Raw genomic sequence first — 24,122 nt, forward strand, 5'->3', positions numbered from 1 at the left:
CGGTCTAGATCATACCGACAATTGGCCTCACCGATTCGCATTGGACTTGGCTGTGGCGTGGCTGGCAGCTGCAGCCTCTGAATGTACTCCTAGGCTGGGAACTTCTGTCCACAGGTTGGCCCTAAAAAAGCAAAAAAAAAAAAAAAAAAAAAGCGAAAAAAGAAATTGGGGGCAATTTCACTTTAGTGTATCTGTTAAGGCCTTCTGTGGAAAAGGCACTGGGTAAGTGTTGAAGATACAAGGATGAAAAAAGATGACATGCCAAAAGATAAGACACATTAAGTACACAATATGGTGTATAGGGAGGGATACTTGGGCAGTGCCAATATAGGAGAGAAGCCGGCTTGTAATGTGCAGATTCACAGACAAGCCTCCTGGGGGGAGGCATTTGAGCTGAATCTTCATGTATGAGTCAGAGTTAGGCAGGCTGAGAAGTTAGAAAACTGGTTAAAGAGAGCATGGGTGTGGAATGCCCTGGTGGCTCAGTGGGTTAAGGACTCATCATATCTCTGCTGTGGCTTGGTTTGCTGCCGGTGTGGTTGGATCCTAGTCTGAACTTACACTTGCTGTGGGGGTGCCACAACTCCCCCCAAAAACGCCTCAAAAACTGAAAATGAAAAACCCGCAGTGTAATGTGTGAGAAAACCAGACATGAAACGTTCTATGGAGCAACTTTAATCCTGATTTTACTACTGAAGTTTTAATTATGTCATTTTTTTAAAAAAAGAAAATGCTTTACTCTTTTATTCACTTGTATTTTTTTTCATAGAGGACCTGGAGTTGCTGCTGACAGGGTCAACGATCTGATCGAGTTCGCATTGACGCTGTCCTGGAAGAAAATGAGCAGCACTCTTCTTTGTCAACTGCCCCAGGAGGAGCCACTTAGCTGTGAAGACTTTCTCCAAATGACAAAGGTTATTAAAAGATTGATGTTTTTCACTTAAATTTTATGTTTGTGACGTTTTAGAACCCTAAATTACATTTTTTTTCCTACCTCTGACTGGTCATGAGAGATGTAATTCTGACTGGTCCATGAGAGATGTAATTCTGACTGGTATGCTAACGAGGAGCTTCTGACAATAATTTGAAAATGAAGAGGAAGCATCTAGGGGTCTCTTAGACACGAAGAAACAAATTACTTCAGAGGGTAGGAGGGAGATTGGCCATGAATACTTTTTCCTCATTTTCTCCATTGTTTTTGAAGCATGGGCTATTTAGCTGTAGAGCTTCTAGTAAACTAGGGTTAATCATAAAAATATTGTTTTGGCAGCTTCTGGACAGATTTTCTTCTTTAAACTTTTGGGAGAGGCATTTCAGGTAAAGCTCTGGAACGGTGGGGTCTGTGTTCAGTCCGTTTAGGGAAAAGACTGTAACCTCTTTTTTTTTTTTTTTTTTTTTTGCTTTTTTGGCCATACTCGTGGTCATATGGAGGTTCCCAGGCTGGGGATCTAATCGGACTACAGCTGCCCACCCATGCCAGAGCTGCAGCAATGTGGGATCCGAGCTGCGTCTGTGACCTACACCACAGCTCAAGGCATGCTGGATCCTTAACCACCTGAGGGAGGCCAGGGATCGAACCTGCAACCTCATGGTTCCTAGTTGGATTCGTTTCCACTGCCACGATGGGAACTACTATACCCTCCTTCCCCTTCAGTTTCTTTCCACATTAAACATATAAATAACACCTTCCTTTATTAAAATAAATAAATAAATAAATAACTGCCTCCAGAAGGACTCCTGGGAAGTATCTAGTTAAGTCTTCTTAATCTATTATTTCTCAAACATTTCCCAAAGGGACACTTCTTTACTTTCTTCCCTGTGTCAGATTAGGATCCTGGAGCCGTGCTCTATGAAGTGCCCCTTTGAGAATGTCACTTTAGCATCATTTACAACATTTCCAGTGGACATCCTGATTATAAAAGCTCATCAGGAGTTCCGTCATGGTGGCAAGAAATGAATCCGACTAGTAACCATGGGTTGTGGGTTTGATTGGTGGCCTCCAGTAACGATCCCAATGCTGGTTAAGGATCCGTGTTGCCTTGAGCTGTGGTGTAGGTCGAAGACGAGGCTCGGATCTGGCATTGCTGTGGCTCTGGTGTAGGCTGGCAGCTGTAGCTCTGATTAGATCCATAGCCTGGGAACCTCCATGTACTGCAGAGACCTAAAAGGCAAAACAAAAACAAAAAAACAAAAAACTCATCAATGGTGATTTTAATATGTTAAGATCCCAGGACCATCCCCATGAAAAGGACTCATGGAACTCAGAATCTGGTGGCACTAAGGACCAAACTTGTTACGGTGAACAAGTAAGGATGCATGTCAGAGCACAAGGAAAAGATAGGCAGAGTTTGGAGGCAGGGTATGTGGGCTTCCTAACGCTTTCTCCCTCTTATGAGGGGCCACACGGAACTCACTGTCTCCACCCCCACCCCCCACCAGCAACAAAAATGCAGTAACACTTGTGCAATATTTATGCCCAGAAAGCCTATTGAAGACTTAATGCTCAAGTTTTTATTGGGTCTCGTGATGTGTAGACCAAAATTCCATACAACCAGAAAGAAAGCAGGTGTTTTCAGCATAAAACCCCACATTTGCACGATGGTCAGGACCAGACATTCTTAACAACCCTGAACCTTCCTGAAATCCAGACTCCCAGGCACCACCCAAAGACCAATCTCACACTCAGGATAACATCTCAGGCCTGCCATGTTAATCTTTCCGCTATATAGTTTATATTAAATGTATTATAAAATCAAAATTAAATGTCTACACTTTAGAAATTTCTCGTTCCCACTTCTCTTAGAACTCACTGGCTTTGGGTAGACCCCAAACTCTGCCTTGTCCTGCCTGCTTATTTGTTATCCTCCTCCCAGAAATCACTGGGGTCCATGTTTTTTTTGTTTTGTTTTTTTTTTTTTTTTTTTCTTTTAGGGCCATGCCCTGCTACATGGAGGTTCCCAGGTAGGGGTCAAATGGAGCTGCAGCTGCTGGCCTACACTACAGCCATAGCACTCAGGTGCTAGTCTCTCTGCACACTTACATCCACAGGCTCATGCAACACTGGATCCTTAACCTGCTGAAGAAGCCGGGGATTGAAACCTGCATCCTCATGGATCCTAGTTAGCTTCATTAACCACGAGCCATGAAGGGAACTCCTGGCTCTGTGGCTTTAATTTACCCCTACTCTTATGATAGTTTTATACAAATGCATTTTTTAAAATTTATTTTTATTTTTATTTATTTTTATTTTTTTTGGCCATTTTAGGGCCATTCCCACGGCATATGGAAGTTCTCAGGCTAGGGGTCGAATCGGCTGTATCGCCGGCCAATGCCAGAGCCACAGCAACGGGATCCAAGAGGTGACTGACCTACACCACAGCTCACGGCAAGCCGGATCCTTAACCCACTGAGCAAGGCCAGGGATCCAACCCGCAACCTCATGGTTCCTAGTCGGATTTTAACCACTGAGCCACGATGGGAACTCTGCATTTTTTAAAATTTAAAGCAAATTTTAGAATATTTTTAAAAATGGGAAAATAGCATTTTTCAGCCAATTATACCACCATGTTATTTATAATTTAAAATTTATAATTTACATACCTCTTAATAAATTTGTGATCCCTGCTACACATACAGCAGATTTTGAATAGAGCATTTTTTTTCCTCTCATTTACTGTTTCTTCACAAAATATTTTTCATATTGCTACATGGCTTTCTTAGTCACCATTTTCATGATGGCTTCAGAATATTCTATTGAATTGATGCACTTAATTTACCTACTAGTTCATTATTGTTGGGCACTAGATGATTTCTAGAGTTTGCTATTTTTACCAGAGGCTGTATCAAATATATTTATGTTCATGTTTTTTTCCCTTTCTGGAGTGTTTTTTCCTCCAAAATATGATTATTGAGTTAAAGATGTGTCTTATATTTAAAGGCTCTTAATATTTGTAGCCAAATTGCTTTTCAAAATGATGGGTATCAACTTACAATGCCATCAGCAATGCAATAGTACCATTCCTATCATCCAACAAAGACTGCTTTATTATAATTATAATAATTAACCCATAAGCAATACGTTTAAATAAAATGCAGTAATACATTTATTATTATAGAGGATAATTATTAGTAGTTTTGTTTAAGTAGCAAAATCATAGAGCCTAATTTTACTTTACTTTTGATCACCAACGTGAATGACTACAGATATAAAAGAACGTTTTCACTTATTCCTACAACACTTTTTTGTGGCCCTCCTTTGCAAACCACTGCTTGGGAATAAAATGATGAACAAAACAGATAAATCTCTACCATCATGGTGCTCGCTTTATAGAGAATCAAGCAATAAAGAAGCCAAGAAACAACCATAAAAACAACAGTAGGGGCTGATAAGCTCAGTGGAGAAAAATTAAGAGGGTAGTGGAGAAAAGGAATACCTGACGGAGAGCTGTGATTTTATGTTGATAGTCAGGAATGATGTCTGTGATTACATCTGAACACAGGACAGGAGGGAGCAAGCCATGTGACTATCTTTGGGGAAAGCATTCAGGCAGAGGGAATAGCAAGTGCAAAGGCCCCGAGGCAGAAGATTGTTGTTATGGTAGAAAGATGTTGAATTGCACTTCCCTGAGTATATTCCTACGCCGAGGGGGGCAAATCAAGTAGAGACCGATCAAGAAAAATGGGAATAGTTGGTAAGCATAGTCTCTGGGGAATCAGGTGTCTGTGACTTAGAATTCATATTGTGTGATTATGAATTCTTAGATAGGAGTACAAACATTGCATAGAAAAGAAAATGATGGACTTAGAGAATAGACTTGTGGTTGCCAAGGGGGAGGGGGAGGGAGTGGGATGGATGGGGAGCTTGCGGTTAATAGCTTTAGACTATTGCCTTTGGAATGGATTAGCAATGAGTCCTGCTGTGTAGCACTGGGAACTATGTCTAATCACTTATGATGGAGCATGATAATGTGAGAAAAAGGATGTATACTTGTATGTGTAAGTGGGTCACCATGCTGTACAGTAGAAAATTGACAGAGCACTGTAAACCAGCTATAATGGAAAAAAAAATAAAAATCATTATGCATTCACTGAAAAAGGGGGAAAAGGGGTTAGTGATGGAGGCTGATTTGTCTTATGGGGTCAGGGACATGTCGTGGCTTCCATTTGCTTTGTGCTATAGAAATCAAGGTCATTAGCTGAGTATGATGCAGGAAGATGGTACAAGCGTTCCAGGACACAGTAGTTAAGGGACCTGGTAGGAAATGTGACTGGAGTCATAGAGAATGATTCCTGGGCCATGAATTCCAAATGCCAAGTACCTGCCTTGCCATGACCCGTGCATGTACATAGAGAGGGTAGATTGCCTGGTTCATATGGGTTGGGCTTCTCCTGAGTGGGGCTGAGGGAGTGATGGAGTAAAGGATGTTGGCGCAAGAATGACTGATGTGAGAAACTATGTCATTAGGGGAGGGTGTGTAGAGTCAAGAGGATTTAAGATGAAGACTTTAAGTATTAGCAGTTTCTCAGAAAACAAAGATTTAGTTTATATGGCATGAGATGAGGCTAGTGTAGTTATATGCGACTTGCTGATCTATGATAATAACAAGCACTTCTTGAGTACTTACTTTATGGCAGGCACTGTAATTATCATTTTTACATACATTATCTTATGGAATTCTCACAACATTCTAAGGTGCTTAGCATTTTACAGATGTGGGAATCAAGGCTCAGGATTTCCCAGATTCACGCAGAGCTAGGATTTGAAGCTGGATTGTTTCATGCTGGAGTCTATACTTTTTACCAGATTGTGCTAACTCTATCCTAACCCTTACCCAGTCTCTGACCTGTGTCTTTTTCAAAACCTTCTGTAGACTAGGGATGGAGATTAGGAGTGGGTGGAGTTCTGGGTTGGGAGTGAAGTTGTTATTTTATACTTTATATGATGATTAAGAAGTTTAACGGTTTCAGGACACATCAGAATCTTCCTATTTTAATGGCATCAAAATGCCAGATTACCTGCAGCTAGAGAGGAGGTGAATGTCATGGGTGATGAGGTGGTAAATGAACCATGAAGCTGATTCTGGAGTGGAGGGTCCATGAACACATGAACACATTAGAATATCAAGATGAATCTTGTTTGGAACTTGAAACGGAGACTATGACCAACTCAGAGTCCATTGTTTCACAGGCTTGTTTTCCATTATGTGATAAATCACTGACTGCTTACATCATCTATCCCTATCTGTCCATCTGTCTGTCTGTCTGCCTTGATTAAATTGCGCCAACATATCCATTTATGTTTATTAAATCTCATTTCGAGAAATGTGTAATCTAGTTTGAGGGGCGGGGAATATCTGAAATTAATTAAAGGTTGCCTGTGGATTGCTGGCAAAGGAGAAGAGGGAAGGAAGGCTGACTAGAGAAGATTTATGTGAAAAGAAGGAAACTTCATTGGAAGAGAGGCTGTTCATGGCTTTAGAGTTATTTCCTCCACTGCTGGGGAGGTAAGTATAATTTTGGTCCATCTGCTCCAGTTGGTTCTCTGGTCTTTAACACATTCCTTTACGGGATGCCTGACCTGGGTTAGTGGAGAGGTGTGGTCGAGCATTGTTGGAGGCCAAAATCTTATCCGGAGGCTGGACTTAACGGCGTTATGATGAGATCTCAGAAGCTAGGTAAACAAATATGACACGGTGCTAAGTTTCTTTTCTTTCTTTCTTTTCCTTTTTTCTTTCTTTCTTTTCTTTCTTTCTTTCTCTCTCTCTCTCTCTCTTTCTTTCTTTTTCTTTCTTTCTTTCTTTCTTTCTTTCTTTCTTTCTTTCTTTCTTTCTTTCTTTCTTTCTTTCTTTCTTCTTCTTTCTTTCTTTCTTTTCTTCTTTCTTCTTTCTTTCTTTCTTTCTTTTTCTTTCTTTCTTCTTTCTTCTTTCCTTTCCTTTCCTTTCTCTTCCTTCCTTCTTTCCTTCTTTCTTTCTTTATTTCTTTTTTTCTTTTTCTTTTTTTTAATAGGACCTTTGTGTAAATGCTGCTCAGGTACTACACTTTAAAAGCTCATTAGTGGAAGGAGGAGCAGTCAATGAACTAATAATATGTTGCTGGATGTCGAAGTTCCATCTAAGAAGAAGAAAGAGAAAAAGTATCCAACATAAATAGTGCTGATTCAAAAAATGAAAGTTCAGGTAACGGAAGGGATAATGGAAAGAGGGCTCTTAGTTTTCTAGGCCATTATTGAAAACTAAAATTTAATTTTCTGCATAGCGATGAATTTCATATTTCTATAAATACCCTCCAAATTTTACAAGGACATTTATGAATCTGAAATTATGATTCAGAGCACGTTTTAATGACACCATGTCATTAATTCCTACTATTTTTTTGTTAACCTCTACAAACAGGTACTTTGCATTGGCCCTTGTTAGCTGTCTTTGCATGTAGGTATAAATGTGTGTTTTTTCATCTTGTCAGAGTAGGATGGGTTATGGATTGGAATTCCCATGGGAACCTTGCCTACACCAGAGCAAAGGGTTTGTGGGACAGATGAGGACATGGAGAGGCAAAGAATGGAAGCTCTTCCCCCCAGGGTTTATGGTTATTGGTGGGCAGACAGAACCCAGAGAACCAGCAGCTGGGCCCCCAGGCCCTACCTTGCTTTGCAGCCATAGCTCTCTCCTCCTCCTTTTTTTTTTTTTTTGTCTTTTGTCCTTTTTAGGGCCTCACCTGGGCATATGGAGGTTCCCAGGATAAGGGTCTAATTGGAGCTGTAGCTGCTGGCCTATACCACAGCCACAGCAATGCCAGATCTGAGCTGTGTCTGTGACCCACACCACAGCTCATGGCAACGCCAGATCCTTAACCCACTGAGCAAGGCCAGGAATCGAACCCACAACCTCATGGTTCCTAGTCAGATTCATTTCCACTGCACCACGACGGGAACTCCTCCTCCTGTCTTTTAACATGGAGGAGAATAGGCCTCCATCAGTCCACCTGGTGCCCCCCTTTCCTCTTCCTGTCCTCATTTCGGAAGAAGTGTGACATTTAGGTGTTATTAAACTTGCATGTAATTTATCTCAATTTTCTTTAACTGCAATAGATCATTCTCTCTCTATGCCTCCACTCCCAGCCCCAATCTCTTTCAATTTCTCTCATTCTGTAACAGCAAAAAGAGAAGAAGGAACTTTGGACACCTCGACATCTTCCCTCAATGCCCGGCCAGGCCTCCTGCCCTTGACGACATTTGCGAGAAAGAAGAAAGAGACCGACGAGGTGTTAGAGGAGGGGGCCCGGGAGTTGCTCTCTCATTCAATCACCACCAAAACATGGAAGCTCTTCTGAAGGTTACAAGGAACACGCTTGAGGCCATGCGCAGGCGAATTCATTCCTCCAACTTGATCCACTTCCGGGGTAATGATCTGGTAGAGTTTGCCTCTTGGCTCCACGCGTGGTCGCTGTGTGTGTGTGCGTGCATCCCTGCTAAATTGAAATAATCGAAACCACCATTTCTTGAGTGTCTCCTTGTAAGTTTATGCCTTATGAACTTGGATTATCTCAACAATGCTGTGAAGTAATGTATGCTATCATCACTCCCATTTAAAACTGAGAAGACTGGAGTCCAGGGAGGTGAAATAATTTGCCTAAGGTCGCTTTGCTTTTGTTAATAAACAACATCATGATGGGCACACTTCTAATCTTTTTGTAATAAGGTGAAAATATATGAAGTGAATTATTTTAGTTACTGAAAGAAAAAAGAGACTTTAAAAAGGAGATCAAGGAGTTCCCGTGTGGCGCAGTGGTTAACGAATCCGACTAGGAACCATGAGGTTGTGGGTTCGGTCCCTGCCCTTGCCTTGATCAGTGGGTTAACGATCCGGCGTTGCCGTGAGCTGTGGTGTAGGTTACAGACGACTCGGATCCCGCGTTGCTGTGGCTCTGGCATAGGCCGGGGCTACAGCTCGATTCAACCCCTAGCCTGGGAACCTCCATATGCCGCGGGAGCGGCCCAAGAAATAACAACAACAACAACAAAAAAAGACAAAAGACAAAAAAAAATAATAATAAAAAGGAGATCAATAGAAAGATAATTTCATTGTTAAAATTCTTCGTTATTAGCCAGTCTTATCAAGTGAGAAAGATCTTATTAATGCCATTACCTTCAAAGCAGAAAATTGTATTACTATTTTCATGTCAGTTTAGTATTTTCTAGCTGGTTTGCTCCTCCTCAATCCAGTCATCTCTCCTCAGGACCATTCAGAGCGTTGTTGCATTTCCCAAATGGGCCACAAAAATCCATCAAGTCTAGAGATATTTTGAAATTAAGTTTTAAATTAAAAAAATATAAATAAGAGTTCAGGGATTTTCCTTTGTGGCACAGCAGAAATGAATCCGACTAGTAACCATGAGGTTGCAGGGTTGCAGGTTCGATCCCTGGCCTCGCTCAGTGGGTTAAGTGTTGCTGTGAGCTATGGCGTAGGTCGCAGACAAAACTTGGATCTGGTGTTGCTGTGGCTGTGGTGCAGCCCAGCAGCTGTAGCTCCGATTCATTCCCTAGCCTGGGAACATCCATATGTTAGGGTGAGGCCCTAGAAAGCAAAAAAAAAAAAAAAAAAAAAAAGAGTTCTTATTGTGGCTCCCCCATTGTAGTCTCCCAGAGGATGAGTTTAATCCCTGGCCTTGATCAGTGGGCTATGGATCTGGCCTTGCCCCAGGCTGTAGCATAGGTTGAAGATGTGACTTGGATCCTGCATTGCTGTGGCTGTGGTGTAGGCCAGTAGCTGCAGCTCCAGTTCAACTCCTAGCTTGGGAACTTCTATATGCTACAGTTGTGGCCATAAAAAGAAAAAATGTGTACAGATCAAGTATTTCCAAAGAAAATTCTGCATCTGAGCTATGTTAAAGCATGTATTGATTTTGGAGCCTTTGCACGAAAAAAATGTAAAATATGTTAATTTTTTTGGCTTTATTTTTTCAATAATTTTAAATGTTAATTTCTGGACTATAATGAGTTAAATAAAACATTATTAAATTCAAAAAAGAAAAAATATGTATATAAAATAAAACAGTAATTAGTTAAAATTAAATAATAGGACAATAAAGACTTTTTATTTATTTTGAATTTTGGCATTTAAGGGAAACTTTCTCTAATATTTAATTAAAAGTGGTGAATAAAAGTGGAAATGTTAAAATCATTTTTTGATTGGTGGCATGGTTTATTATGTTTTATTTCACTTCAGAAGGGAGGATAGTCATTTTCTTTGACTTAGGGACAGTATTAGAACTTATCAACTGTTGGTTGATATGTTGAATATCATTGTATGCCTCTTCCAAGGGTGTAATAATATTTATATATACAAATATTTCTTTATATTACAGGTATTTCTTTATATATGATAAGTATTTCCAATTATATATAGGGATTTCACACCACACACCACACATGCTATTTATATACCTTTACCTTTAACTATAGCCAACTTTAAAAGCCCCCCTGTATATAAATGGTGAATTACATGGTATTTCTTTCCCACTTTTTGCTCCCAGTTTGGATATACTCATGGTGGTAGGAAAGATGTATGTTTTATTTGAAATTCTAAACTGACTGTTTGTTCTGATTTAGGCTTGTTCTGATATTTATTCTTGTTTTTCATTCCTTGCTTACTTAGTCTATATTTAATTTGTTGGCCTCCTGTTATTTGGACAGTATCATTTTCAATATTTTATGTAAGAATTTATATAATTAAGCCTGACTCCACGCTGTGGGTTTCCTTTATGGAGCGTGTACCTGTAGATTGTAATCAGCAGAAACTGGCTTGGGTTTCACTGAACTGCTCTGTAGTATTGAGCATAACTAGATCCTCCACCTTAGTTTTTATTCATTCATTCATTCATTCATTCATCCAACAAAGATATGTCAGATGATATACCTATTATGTCTTGTTCTAGGTGCTTTAATTTTTCTGGTTACAAATGAAATAAGTCCTATTTTAAAGGAAAAAGATGAAATCTTCCCTGTTTTGTGTTAACTCAGACAGTAATAGTGCCTCTAAAATGAAGCAGAACAGTCTGCCCATTTTCCGGGCGAGCATCACCCTGGCCATTCCCAACATCACCATGGCCCCAGTCCTGGAAGACATACAGCAGACGCTGAACAAAGTTGTGGAGTGTGTCGTCACCATCACCAAGGGGGTTAGACAGTGGAGCAGTGAGCTGCTGTCCAAGGTGGGTGTGGGCTGAAAAAAATCATCTCACATGCAAGCTGCTGCTTCTACAGATGGGCTGGAGCTAAAAAAATATACCGTTTTTCGTTGTAGAGAAAAATGCATGAAAGAAAAATGGCTGCTTTGCCAAATAACAAAGACAGTGATTCTGATGCTGAAATGGGAGAAAATGAACCTCAAGGTAAATGTTCTTTTAGTGCTTTCTAAATAGTTATTGTAAATCCACATTTTTTAAAATTTTATTTTTTATTGGAGTCTAGTTGATTTACAATGTTGTGTTAGTTTCAGGTGTATAGCAAAATGATTCAGTTATATACATATGCATATTCCATTCTTTTTCAGATTCTTTTCCTGTATAGGTTATTACAGAACCTCCAAGGCATGCAATAATATTTATATATATAAGTATTTCTTTATATATTACAAGTATTTCCAATTATATATAGAGATTTACACACACACATCCATATTTATATACCTTTAGCTTTAACTATAGCTAATTTTAAAAGCCCCCTGGATATAAATGGTGAATTACACAGTATTTCTTCTCTACTCTTGAGTAGAGCTCCCTGTGCTACACTGTAGGTCTTTTTTGATTATCTGTTTTATATATATATAGAGTAGTGTGTATATGTTAATCCCAAACTCTGAATTTCTTTCTCTTGCCACCTTTCCCCTTTGGTAACCATGTTTGTTTTTGAAGTCTGTTTGTTTTGTAAATAAGTTAATTTGTATAATTTTTTTTAGAGTCCACATATAAGGGATATCATATGATATTTATCTTTCTTTGATTTACCTCACTTAGTATGATAATCTCTAATTCCATCCATGATGCTGCAAATGGTGTTATTTTGTTCTTTTTTAAGGCTGAGTAGTATTCCATTGTATATATATACCACATCTTCTTTATCCATTCCTCTGTCGATGGACATTTAGGTTGCTTCTGTGTCTTGGCTATTGTACATAGTGCTGCAGTGAACATTGGGGTGCATGTGTCTTTTTGAATTTTGGTTTTCTCTGAATATTTACCTAGAAGTGAGATTGCTGGATCATATGGTAGTTCTACGTTTAGTTTTTTAATGTAAATCAACATTTATTAAACTAAAATGTATTTTCCTCCATGTAATTCTCAAATCAGATTAAATCAGAATATTAATCTATGAGCCAATTTCAAGTTTATGAAATATAAAGATCAATGTATTTTAATATCACCATTATAAATAGTGTATTTTAAATCAGTATGTCACAAGAGATACTGGGGGACATACTGGAGGATTTTAGTTTCACAGTTAAAAGAGAAATGTCATCATGATGAATATTTCCTGACGTTTCAGAGCTATGTTGTGTTTTGATCCATTATGTGTCCTGTTTTGCTAACGTGCTGTGATTTTTGCTGTATATCTCATGGTTTTCATTTCTATTCTGTAATATTAGGGAGCATATGACATCCAAGTTGCTAATGATATGTGATAAAATGTTTTTAATCCTACAACTTCTTCTTTTAAAGCAACCCTGACAGTAGCCGAGCTTGTATAATTTTCAGTTAGTTCTCATATCCTCTTAAATGATAAATAAATTAACCACAAGGAAGAAACTGAAACAAGTTCCTTTTAAAAAATCTGTTATTGAGGAGGATAAAGACAGCTCAAAACAACTTTACCCAGCACTGTGAATCAGCTATACTCTAATTAAAAAAACCTGAAGCAAGACAAATCAAACAAAAAACCCAACCTTACCCACAACTTATAATATTCTTTATTTAAGGTAAAAATCATATTGTATTAACTTCAATTTTTATATTATTTGTAGACATTGCTTAACCTCCTAGAATAGTTTAGATGTTTCTAAACTCAAAATATGTTCAATTATGAATTATATTTTAAACTGAGAAGAAAAAATGTTTAATGGAAAATTAAAATGTATTTTTGTCATGACAAAAGAGTTAAAAGAGAAGCTGCACCTTTAAAAAATAACAGCTTTGAGATAGAATTTACATAACATAAAATTCACCCTTTTAAAGTGTAGAATTCACTGGCCTTTAGTATATTCAGAGCTGTGCAACATCACCACTATCTAGCTTTAGAACATTTTCATCACTCTCCAAAGAAATCCTGTCTCTATTAGCAGTCCCCCTCACCCCCATTCTCTTTCCCCAAGCCCTGGCAGCCACTAATCTACTTTCTTTCTTTCTTTTTTTTTTTTTTTTGCTTTTTAGGGCTGCACCCGAGGCATACGGAGGTTCCCAGGCTAGGGGTCTAATTGGAACTACAGCTGCCGGCCTACACCACAGCCACAGCAACGTGGGATCTGAGCCACATCTGTGACGTACATCACAGCTTATGGCAACACCAGATCCTTCACCCACTGAGAGAGGCCAGGGATCGAACCCACATCCTCATGGATTCTAGTCGGGTTTGTTAACTGCTAATCCACTTTTGGTTTTCGTGGGTTTGCCTATTCTGGATGTTTCCTATAAGTGGAATCATGCTACCCATGGTCTTTTGTGTCTCACTCCTTTTATTAGCATAATGTTTTCAATTTTCAACCATGTTGCAGATGTATCTGTACTTCATTTCTTTTTATTGCTGAATAATATTCCATTGCATGGATATACTACATTTTATTTATCCATTCATCAGTTGTTGAACATTTGGGTTGTTTCCACTTTTGGACTGTTTTGAATAAATATTGCTATGAACATTTGTGTAAAGTTTTTGTGTTGGACATATATTTTCATTTCTCTTGGGTATGGAACTCATACACTGAATCATGTAGTAACTTTATGTTTAACATTCTAAAGACATGCCAGACTGTTTTCCAGAGCAGTCATACCATTTTACTTTCCCACTGGCAAGGTATGAGGGTCCCATTCCCCCACCCACCTACCCCCTGCCACCCAGCATCCTCACCAACAGTTGTGGCTGTCTGCCTTTGGAATTACAGTCATTCTAGTGATGAGAAATGATATCTCCTTGCAGTCTTAATTTGCATTTCCCTAATGACTAATGATCGTGAACATCTTTTCATGTGGGCTTTTTTTTTTTTTGCATTTATGTATCTTTGGAGAGATGTCTATTCAAATTCTTTGCCTGTGTTTTAAACAATTATGATTACTTGTCTTTTCATTGTTGAGTTACTGATATAAATAAATAATAAATCCCTTACCAGATACATCACTTGAAATATTTTCTTATATTCTGCGGGTTGCGTTTTCACTTTACTTTTAAAAAAATTTTTATTAGAATAGAGTTGATTTACAGTGTTGTGTTAATTTCTGCTGTACAGCATAGCAACCCACATATACATATATACATAGACATTCTTTTTCTCATACTATCTTCTAGCATGTTCTACCCCAAGAGATTGGCTGTAGTTCCCTGTGCTGTACAGTAGGAAACCAATGCTTTTCATTTTCTTTTTCTAAAAAAATATTTTTATTTTTTCCATCATAGTTGGTTTACAGTGTTCTGTCAGTTTTCTCCATTGTGTATATATACCACTTCTTCCGAATCCAATCCTCTGTCAATGGACATTTGGGTTGTTTCCATGTCCTGGCTATTGTGAATAGTGCTGCAATGAACATGCGGGTGCATGTGTCTCTTTTAAGGAGAATTTTGTCCGGATAGATGCCCAAGAGTGGGATTGCGGGGTCATATGGGAGTTCTATGTATAGATTTCTAAGGTATCTCCAAACTGTTCTCCATAGTGGCTGTACCAGTTTACATTCCCACCAACAGTGCGGGAGGGTTCCCTTTTCTCCACACCCCTCCAGCACTTGTTATTTGTGGATTTATTAATGATGGCCATTCTGACTGGTGTGAGGTGATATCTCATGGTAGTTTTGATTTGAATTTCTCTTATAATCAGCGATGTTGAGCATTTTTTCATGTGTTTGTTGGCCTTCGGTATATCTTCCTTGGAGAACAGTCTATTCAGGTCTTTTGCCCATTTTTCCATTGGGTTGTTGGCTTTTTTGCTGTTGAGTTGTATAAGTTGTTTATATATTCTAGAGATGAAGCCCTTGTCGGTTGCATCATTTGAAACTGTTTTCTCCCATTCTGTAAGTTGTCTTTTTGTTTTCTTTGGGTTTCCTTTGCTGTGCAAAAGCTTTCGGTTTGATGAGGTCCCATGGGTTTATTTTGCTCTAATTTCTATTGCTTTGGGAGACTGACCTGAGAAAATATTCATGATGTTGATGTCAGAGAGTGTTTTGCCTATGTTTTCTTCTAGGCGTTTGATGGTGTCCTGTCGTCTATTTAAGTCTTTCAGCCATTTGGAGTTTATTTTTGTGCATGGTGTGAGGGTGTGTTCTAGTTTCATTGCTTTGCAATGCAGCTGTCCAGGTTTCCCAGCAATGCTTGCTGAATAGACTTTCTTTTTCCCATTTGATGTTCTTGCCTCCCTTGTCAAAGATTAATTGACCATAGGTGTCAGGGTTTATTTCCGGGTTCTCTATTCTGTTCCATTGGTCTGTCTGTCTGTTTTGATACCAGTACCACACTGTTTTGATGACTGTGGCTTTGTAGTATTTCTTGAAGTCTGGGAGAGTGATGCCTCCTGCTTGGTTTTTGTTTCTCAGGATTGCTTTGGCGATTCTGGGTCTTTTGTGGTTCCATATAAATGTTTGGATTGTTTGTTCTAGTTCTGTGAAAAATGTCATGGGTAATTTGATAGGGATTGCATTGAATCTGTAGATTGCTTTGGGTAGTATGGCCATTTTTACAATATTGATTTTCCCAATCCAGGAACATGGACTATCTTTCCATTTCTTTACATCTTCTTTGATTTCTTTGATGAAAGTTTTATAGTTCTCGGCATATAGGTCCTTTACCTCCTTGGTCAGGTGTATTCCGAGGTATTTGATTTTGTGAGGTGCAACTTTAAAAGGTATCATATTTTTGTATTCCTTTTCTAATATTTCATTGTTGGTATACAGGAATGCAACTGACTTCTGAATGTTAATCTTACATCCTGCTACTTTGCTGAATTTGTTAATCAGTTCAAGCAGTTTTGGGGTTGAGTCCTTAGGGTTTTCTATGTGTAGTATCATGTCATCTACATACAGTGACAGTTTTATCTCTTCTCTTCCTATATGGATGCCTTTTATTTCTTTTGTTTGTCTAATTGCTGTGGCTAGGACTTCCAAAACTATGTTGAAGAGCAGTGGTGAGAGTGGGCATCCCTGTCTTGTTCCAGATTTGAGTGAGAAGGCTTTCAGTTTTTCCCCATTGAGTATTATATTTGCTGTGGGTTTATCATAAATGGCTTTGATTATATTCAGGAATGTTCCCTCTATACCCACTTTGGCGAGAGTCTTGATCATGAATGGATGTTGGACTTTGTCAAAATGCTTTTTCTGCGTCTATTGAGATGATCATATGATTTTTTGACTTTTTTTTTGTTAATGTGGTGTATGATGCTGATTGATTTGCGTATGTTGAACCATCCTTGTGAACCTGGGATGAACCCCACCTGGTCATGGTGTATAATTTTTTTGGTATGTTTTTGGATTTGGTTGGCTAAGATTTTGTTGAGAATTTTTGCATCTCTATTCATCAATGATATTGGGTGATAGTTTTCTTTTTTGGTGATATCTCTGTCTGGTTTTGGAATGAGGGTGATGGTGGCATCATAGAATGTCTTTGGGAGTATTCCTTCTTCTTCCACCTTTTGAAAGAGTTTAAGGAGGATGGGCACCAATTCCTCTTTATATGTTTGATAAAATTCACCTGTGAAGCCATCTGGTCCTGGACTTTTATTTGTAGGGAGTGATTTTATGACCTCTTCAATTTCATTTCTAGTGATGGGTCTGTTCAGTTGGTCTGTTTCTTCTTGATTCAGTTTTGGCAGGCTGTAAGATTCTAGAACATTGTCCATTTCTTCCAGATTGTCAAACTTGTTGCCGTCTAGTTGTTCATAGTATTCTCTTATGGTTTTTTGTATTTCTGCTGTATCCGTTGTGATTTCTCCTTTTTCATTTATAATTTTGGTTATTTGGGTTCTTTCTCTCCTCTTTTGAGTGAGTCTGGCCAGGGCTTTGTCAATTTTGTTGACCTTTTCAAAGAACCAGCTCTTGGCTTTATTAATTTTCTCTATTGTTTTTTGAGTCTCTATTTTACTGATTTCTTCTTTGATCTTTATAATTTCCTTCCTTCTGCTGACTCTAGGCCTTTTTTGTTCTTCTTTTTCTAATTCATTTAGGTGGAGGGTTAAGTTGTCAATTTGGGATCTTTCTTCTTTTTTGAGAAAGGCCTGTATTGCTATAAATTTCCCTCTGAGCACTGCTTTCGCAGCATCCCATAGATTTTGAGAGACTTTAATTCTTTAGTTAGTATTTTCTCTAGTTCTTTGAACATATTTTAATAGCTGATTTAAAATTTTTGTCTAAGTTTAATTAGGTCCCATTTGTTTATTTCTATTTTGGTTCCTTTGCATTAGGAGACAGATCTATAAAATATTGTTACGATTTATATCAAAGAGTATTTTGCCTATGTTTTTTTCTAGGGTTTTTATGGTTTCTAGTCTTACTTTTAGGTCCTTAATTCATTTTGAATTTATTTTAGTATATGGTATGTGAAAGCTTTTGTACAGCAAAGGAAGCCATTGAGAAAAAGACAACTGAATGTGAGAAAATATTTTCAAATTATATGACCAATAAAAAGTTAATATCTAAACTGTATAAACATCTCATACAAGTCAATATAAGAAAAACCCACAAAAAAAAAAAACCAAACTACATGATTAAAAAATGGACAGAAGACCTGACTGGACATTTTACCCTGTATGTCTTTCAAGAAGACATATAGATGGCCAACAGGCACATGAAGCAATGCTCAACATCATTAATCATCAGAGAAATGCAAATTAAAATCACAATGAGATATCACCTCACACCTGTCAGAATGGCTGTCGTTAAAAAAGCCATAAATAACAAATGTTGGCAAGGATGTGGAGAAACAGGAGCCCCCTTTTATGGCTGGTGGAAATGTAGATGCATACACTATGGAAAACAGCATGCAGGGTCCTCAAAAAACTAAAAATTGGACTATAAGATGATATTATTTGGAGTTCCTGTCATGGTGCAGTGATTAACGAATCTGACTAGGAACTATGAAGTTGCAGGTTTGATTCCTGGCCTTGCTCAGTGGGTTAAGGATCCAGTGTTTCTGTGAGCAACACAGGTTGCAGATGCAGCTTGGATCCCATGTTGCTGTGGCTCTGGCATAGGCTGGCGGCTACAGCTCCGATTTGACCCCTACCCTGGGAACCTCCATATGCTGCAGGAGCAGCCCTAGAAAAGGCAAAAAGACAAAAAAAAAGAGATGATACTATTTCCATTCCTGTCTATATACCTGCGAAAATGAGAACACCAAGTCAAAAAATACATGCACCCCTGTTTTTATAACAGCTCTATTACAATGTCAGTATGCCACTCAAGTGCCCATCAGCAGGTGACTGGGTTAAGAAGATGTGTGTATACACAATGGAGCACTACTTAGTCATAAGAAAAGAGTGATATTTTGCCATTTGCAACAAGATGGACAGACGTGGAGGGTATAATGCTTAGTGAAAATAAGTCAGAGAAAACCAAATGCTGTATATTATCATTTATATGTGAAATCTAAAAAATTAAAACAGATAAAAGTATAGCAAAACAGAAATGAGACTAGAGAGCAAACTGTGGTTACCAGTAGGGAGAGGGATTGGGGAAGAGAAAAGGGGTAGGGGATTAACAGATACAAACTATGTATAAAATGAATTAATAAGCTACAAGGATACATACAGCACAGGGAATATAGTCAATATTTTATAACTTTAAAAGCAGTATAAACTGTACAAAATTTGAGTCACTGTGTTGTACACCTAACTCTACTGTGATATTGTAAATCAACTATATGTCAATAAAACATTTTTGTCTAGTAATTCCTATACTGGGTTTTCTCATGTGTAGTTTCTATGAACTAAAGTTTTTGTTCCTATGTGTGGGCACTATTTTTATCTTTGCATGTCTCACAATTTTTATTTTTGTTGAAAACTTGATATTTTAAATAGTATAATGTCGCAATTCTGAAAATCAGACTCTTTTCCCCAGGGTCTGTTGTTGTTGTTACTGTTTTTTTTTTTTTTTTTAAATTGACTTTCCTAAACTAATTCTGTAAAATTTATCTTCCCTTTGGAGTGTACCACAGTAGTCTCCACTTGATGAGTTTAGCAGTTAACTATGCTTGTATGGAGATTTCCTTTAGTGCTTTGAATCAGTCAGTCTCCTACCCTTTGCCTAGGGAGTTTGTGTGTGCATTGGAGCACCTGACAGCTCAGAAAGTTTTCAGTGCTGCCCTAGCATTTATTTATTGTTTGTACAAGACCTCAGTTCAACCAGAGTGAAAGATTGAGGCGTTTTTATGTCTTTCCTGGGCATGTGCACAGCGCTGTACATATGCATGACCTTCTAGAGCCCCAGGAATACATGGACATCTCACCCCCAGATCTCTTTTTGGTCAAACTCTTTTTTGCCTCAAGTGATATCATTACCTCAGGCAGCTGTAAAGTTAAGTATTGCTGATTTTATTTTAAAAATTTTTATTTGTTTTTTTGGGGGGGCCATACCCACGGCATATGGAGATTCCCAGGCTAGGGGTTGAGTTGGAGCTACAGCTGCCGGCCTACACCACAGCCAGAGCAACATCAGATCTGAGCCGCATCTGTGACCTACGCAATAGCTCACGGCAACACCAGATCCTTAACCCACTGATCGAGGTCAGAGGTGGAACCCGTGTTCTAGTCCTAATGGATACTAGTTGGGTTCGTTAACTGCTGAGCCATGCCAGGAACTCCTGATTTTATTTTTAATTGAAGTATAGCTGACATACAATATTATGTAAATTACAGGTATACAATATGGTAACTCACAATTTAGCAGTTTTCCTTCATTTATAATTATTATAAAACTTTGCCTATGTTACCTATCCTGTCCAATATATCCTTGTGGCTTATTTTATACATAGTAGTTTGTACTTCTTAATCTCCCATCCTTATAATCTCCCATCCCTATATTGCCCCTCCCTGCTCCCCTCTCCCTAGTGGTAACTGCTAGTTTGTTCTCTAAATCTGTGAGTCCTTTGTTTTTCTTTTCTGTTATATTCACTAGTTTGTTTTATTTTGGTATCTTTATACATTATGAAATGACCACCACTTGAGTCTGGTTATTATCTATTACCTTACACGGTTATTACAACGTTATAGGCTACATTCCCTATGCTGTCCACTATATCCTATGATGCATTTATTTATTTTTATTTTTTATATTTGAAAAATTTTAAATATCTTCTAAAAAAATTTTTTATTTTTTATTAAAGTATAGTTGATTTACAATGTTGTAAATTTGTTTATTTTATAATTGAGGTTTCTACCTCTTAATCTCCTTCATCTGTTTTGCCCATCCTCCCCACCCCCTTCCCTGTCGCAAAGTCTAGTTTGTCTTCTCTATCTATGAGTCTGAATCTATTTTGTTCTGATCGTTTTTTGACAAATGCCTTGGAGATGGGGATTTTCCTACTCATTGAGTCCTGAGTCAGGTCAAATGAAGATAAACTCTTAAATGGGGCTTTCCTGGGGAGCTTCTAGACAAGTCAAATGGTGACAATTCTATGAGGCTTCTCAGTTTGCACCAAACCCAGTTGGTCCCTCTGATGACCACTGGGCTACTGCTAGGTTTTGGTTTTCACAGCCACAGTGGTTGCATGGTTCCTATTTCCCAGGAATACCACATAGCCAGTCAGGGGGGCAGTGGGAGTAGAGCAAGTGAACACATCACAAAACTCACTGTTGTTACCAGCATTTCCAAATATTTCTTGACTAAACAAACTCTCCTTGAACTGTTACAAGGGTTGGTTAATTTCCAGAGTCCTGAAAAAAATTGATATTGCAAATTTTCCCAGTGTTTTCATACAGAAGATTTACAGAGGTTCTTATTTTACTGTTACAGAAATTCCCTCATTGAAAAATTTTTACAATTTATTTTTATTTTTTATTTTTTGTCTTTTTAGGGCCACACCCAAAGCATAAGGAAGTTCCTAGGCTAGGGGTCAAATTGGAGCTGCAGCTGCTGGCCTACACCACAGCCACGGCAACGTGGGATCCAAGCCGCATCTGCGACCTACACCCCAGCTCACGGCAACACCAGATCCTTAACTCATTGAGTGAGGCCAGGGATCAAACCCTCATCCTCATGAATACTAGTCAGGTTTGTTACTGCTGAGCCACAATGGAATTCCCTCCCTCATTTTTTTTTTTTTTTAAAGCATGTTCCCTACAGTGTTGTTATAAATGTTTCTCTCTCTCTTTCTTTTTTCTTTGTTTTTCTTTTTTTTTTTTTTGCTTTTAGATACCTTGGAGATGGCATCTGAGAACTTACCTATTCCAGTGCAAAACAAGAACTATTATAAGAATGTTTCTGACAACAAAGAGATTGTAAAATTAGTCTCTGTGCTTAGCACAATCATCAACTCCACCAAAAAGGTATGCCAAGAGGACTTGCCACCAGGGCTTTTGCTTTACAACATGTGCCTGTGTGAGCCTGAGTGTAAAAGCTTATCCTACATATAGCCTGGGTCTCGCCCACTGTACCTTCACCGAGCAGCTCTAGAATCTCAAACGTGCTCATCGAATGTTTGCTGAACTCAGGATTTTTCATTCTAGATTGCAAGATGAAAGAGAACTATTGTTTTTAGCTTTATATTATCTTCTGTTGAATGCCTTTAAGCTATTATATATTTATGTAGTACAAATAAGTATAACAAAAAATTTGGTATGTCTCCAACCACAAGTAGGGCTGGTACTGAAGTTCACCTCAAAGAGTCAGTGATGTTGGAAGTCACTTGTGTCATCTGAAATAGAAAGCGATTTACATTCAATTTTTCACATTTGCGTGGTCAGAGAGATCCTATAAAATATTGGATGAAAATTTATGTATATTGTCACGTGGAAATAAGGTAGTGCTTCAAATACTGAAAGTATTAGTATTATCAACAAAAACTTGTTCTGGTCATGGATATAAATTCAGCTTAATTTTTTCCCCCCAAATTTGCTCCTCTCTCAATTTTCCTTTTTCTGTTCAGGCAAATCTGTTTCTGTGGTTAAAAAGACACAAATCCTGAAGTCAATTTCTACTTAAAAGCAATCTATAGTCACATTGCCACTAAGACCTGCTTATTCTTTAAAAATGTTTCCCAGTGTTGAGGAAACGGTTGCCATTCAGTAAATATATCTTTTCTGTTACTTAGTTTTGGTAGAATGAGTTTCATTTGTTTAAAAGCATTTTGAAAAACTGCCTTTGCTTTAACCACGTGAAGAAATATTAAGTTTAAATTTAATGCATTCCTGAGGGAAGTGGAAGCTTTTGCATTTATGCATTTTCAATTTTCCTTTCTTAATATCTTGAAGGTCTTGTATTTAATTTTGCCTTAGGGACAGTGTTCATATAATTCAATTTAACAAATATGTGTCTAGTGCTTAGTTTATCAAGCTCTATACTAAATCATAAAGGTAAGTAGAGTATTCTACAATGATAATAAACATTCAAGTATGCTTTCAAATGTCTCAGTAATCATGGGAAAATACAACAAAATAGATCAATAATAAGGTCCATTACTTTCTCTGATATAAGCAGCCACTGTTATGAAAATCTAAGGGTAAGAAATAGTAGTTGAAATTGGTATGCTGTTGTCAACAAAATACTCATGTCTGTGCCATTTTTGTTGCATTTCCCTTTGTATTATACGAAGGAAATATTTACATATCTTGTTCTTCCTTAAAATAATAGAAAGGGTTGGCACTTAGAATAATTTGAAGGACTTTTACCAGATTGATAGGATGGCCAAATTGTTTCTGGAAGAATACATGCACACTTGGTCATAGTACTAGACATGGCCCTTCATGGTCCTTCTGGGTGATTCTTCCCCAACCACAGGAAATCTTGATCCCTGCCCCTCTCCTCTTGCAGTAGTTCATTGAATCAGAGAGTAGACTTGACCTGCATTCAGCACATCCATAGGTTGGTCATCAGTTTACAACTCTGTGTGGCTTGAGAAGATGGGCTGGACCAAATAATCAAAATAACTTTGGCAATTAAAATAACTCTAAAATTGGAACTTAAGTTCCAACTTAATAAAGATGGACACTTCCATATAAAATAAATGAGAGTCTAAAACTTTTTTAGTTAGGGTATGTTCTTAGTATTATAATCTCTTGGATGTTGAAAGAGCCCAGGATTCTGGAATTTCTACCCATATTTGGGGATCTTTGATAATCTGTAATTCATTCTCCAAATGATCATGCATTTGTGAACATACCTACATGCTGTTGAAATGCATTCTGAGTATGCATATCAACATCTCAGCCCATGCCAGGTGACCAGTTGTGTTTGGGACAAGTGGCCACAGGATTAGCTTTCTCCATTTTAGTGGATGGTGAGTTTCAACACTCATTAATCCTGAGGTTCTGAGGGACATTTTAGTTGCATGTGGGACAGTGGAGTAAAGCTATTCCTTGTTTGGTACAGGTTGGTGAAATTTATGTAAGGTAATTGGACCATTTAGAATGCTTTGGTAATGCTCTTTTTTTTTTTTTGTCTTTTTAGGGCTGCACCCATGGCATATGAAAGTCCTCAGTCTAGGGGTCGAATCAGAGCCATAGCTGCTGGCCTACACCACAGTCATAGCAATGCCAAATTGGAGCCACATCTGATACCTATGCTGCAGCTTGTGACAACACTGGACCCTTAACCCCTCATCGAGGTCAGGGACTGAACCCTCATCCTCATGAATACTAGTCAGATTCTTAACCCACTGAGCCACAATGGGAAATATTTTTCAAATAATGGTATTCTTAATTCTATTTCAGTTAAAAATTTTTTCT

The 24,122-nt window shown here is 38.1% G+C and overlaps 1 protein-coding gene across 1 annotated transcript in view; it reads left to right on the top strand.

Moving 5' to 3' along the window:
• DNAH5 (dynein axonemal heavy chain 5) overlaps positions 1–24,122 on the top strand; it is a 255,165-nt gene that overhangs the window by 57,381 nt on the left and 173,662 nt on the right. The window contains 6 exon segments of the mRNA XM_047799614.1: positions 7,116–7,175; positions 8,153–8,298; positions 8,301–8,397; positions 11,018–11,208; positions 11,301–11,388; positions 21,592–21,725. Coding sequence (XP_047655570.1) covers positions 7,116–7,175; positions 8,153–8,298; positions 8,301–8,397; positions 11,018–11,208; positions 11,301–11,388; positions 21,592–21,725 — 716 coding nt within the window.

This window comes from Phacochoerus africanus, chromosome 1 (genome assembly GCF_016906955.1).
Source record: "Phacochoerus africanus isolate WHEZ1 chromosome 1, ROS_Pafr_v1, whole genome shotgun sequence".
Classification (NCBI taxonomy): domain Eukaryota; kingdom Metazoa; phylum Chordata; class Mammalia; order Artiodactyla; family Suidae; genus Phacochoerus; species Phacochoerus africanus.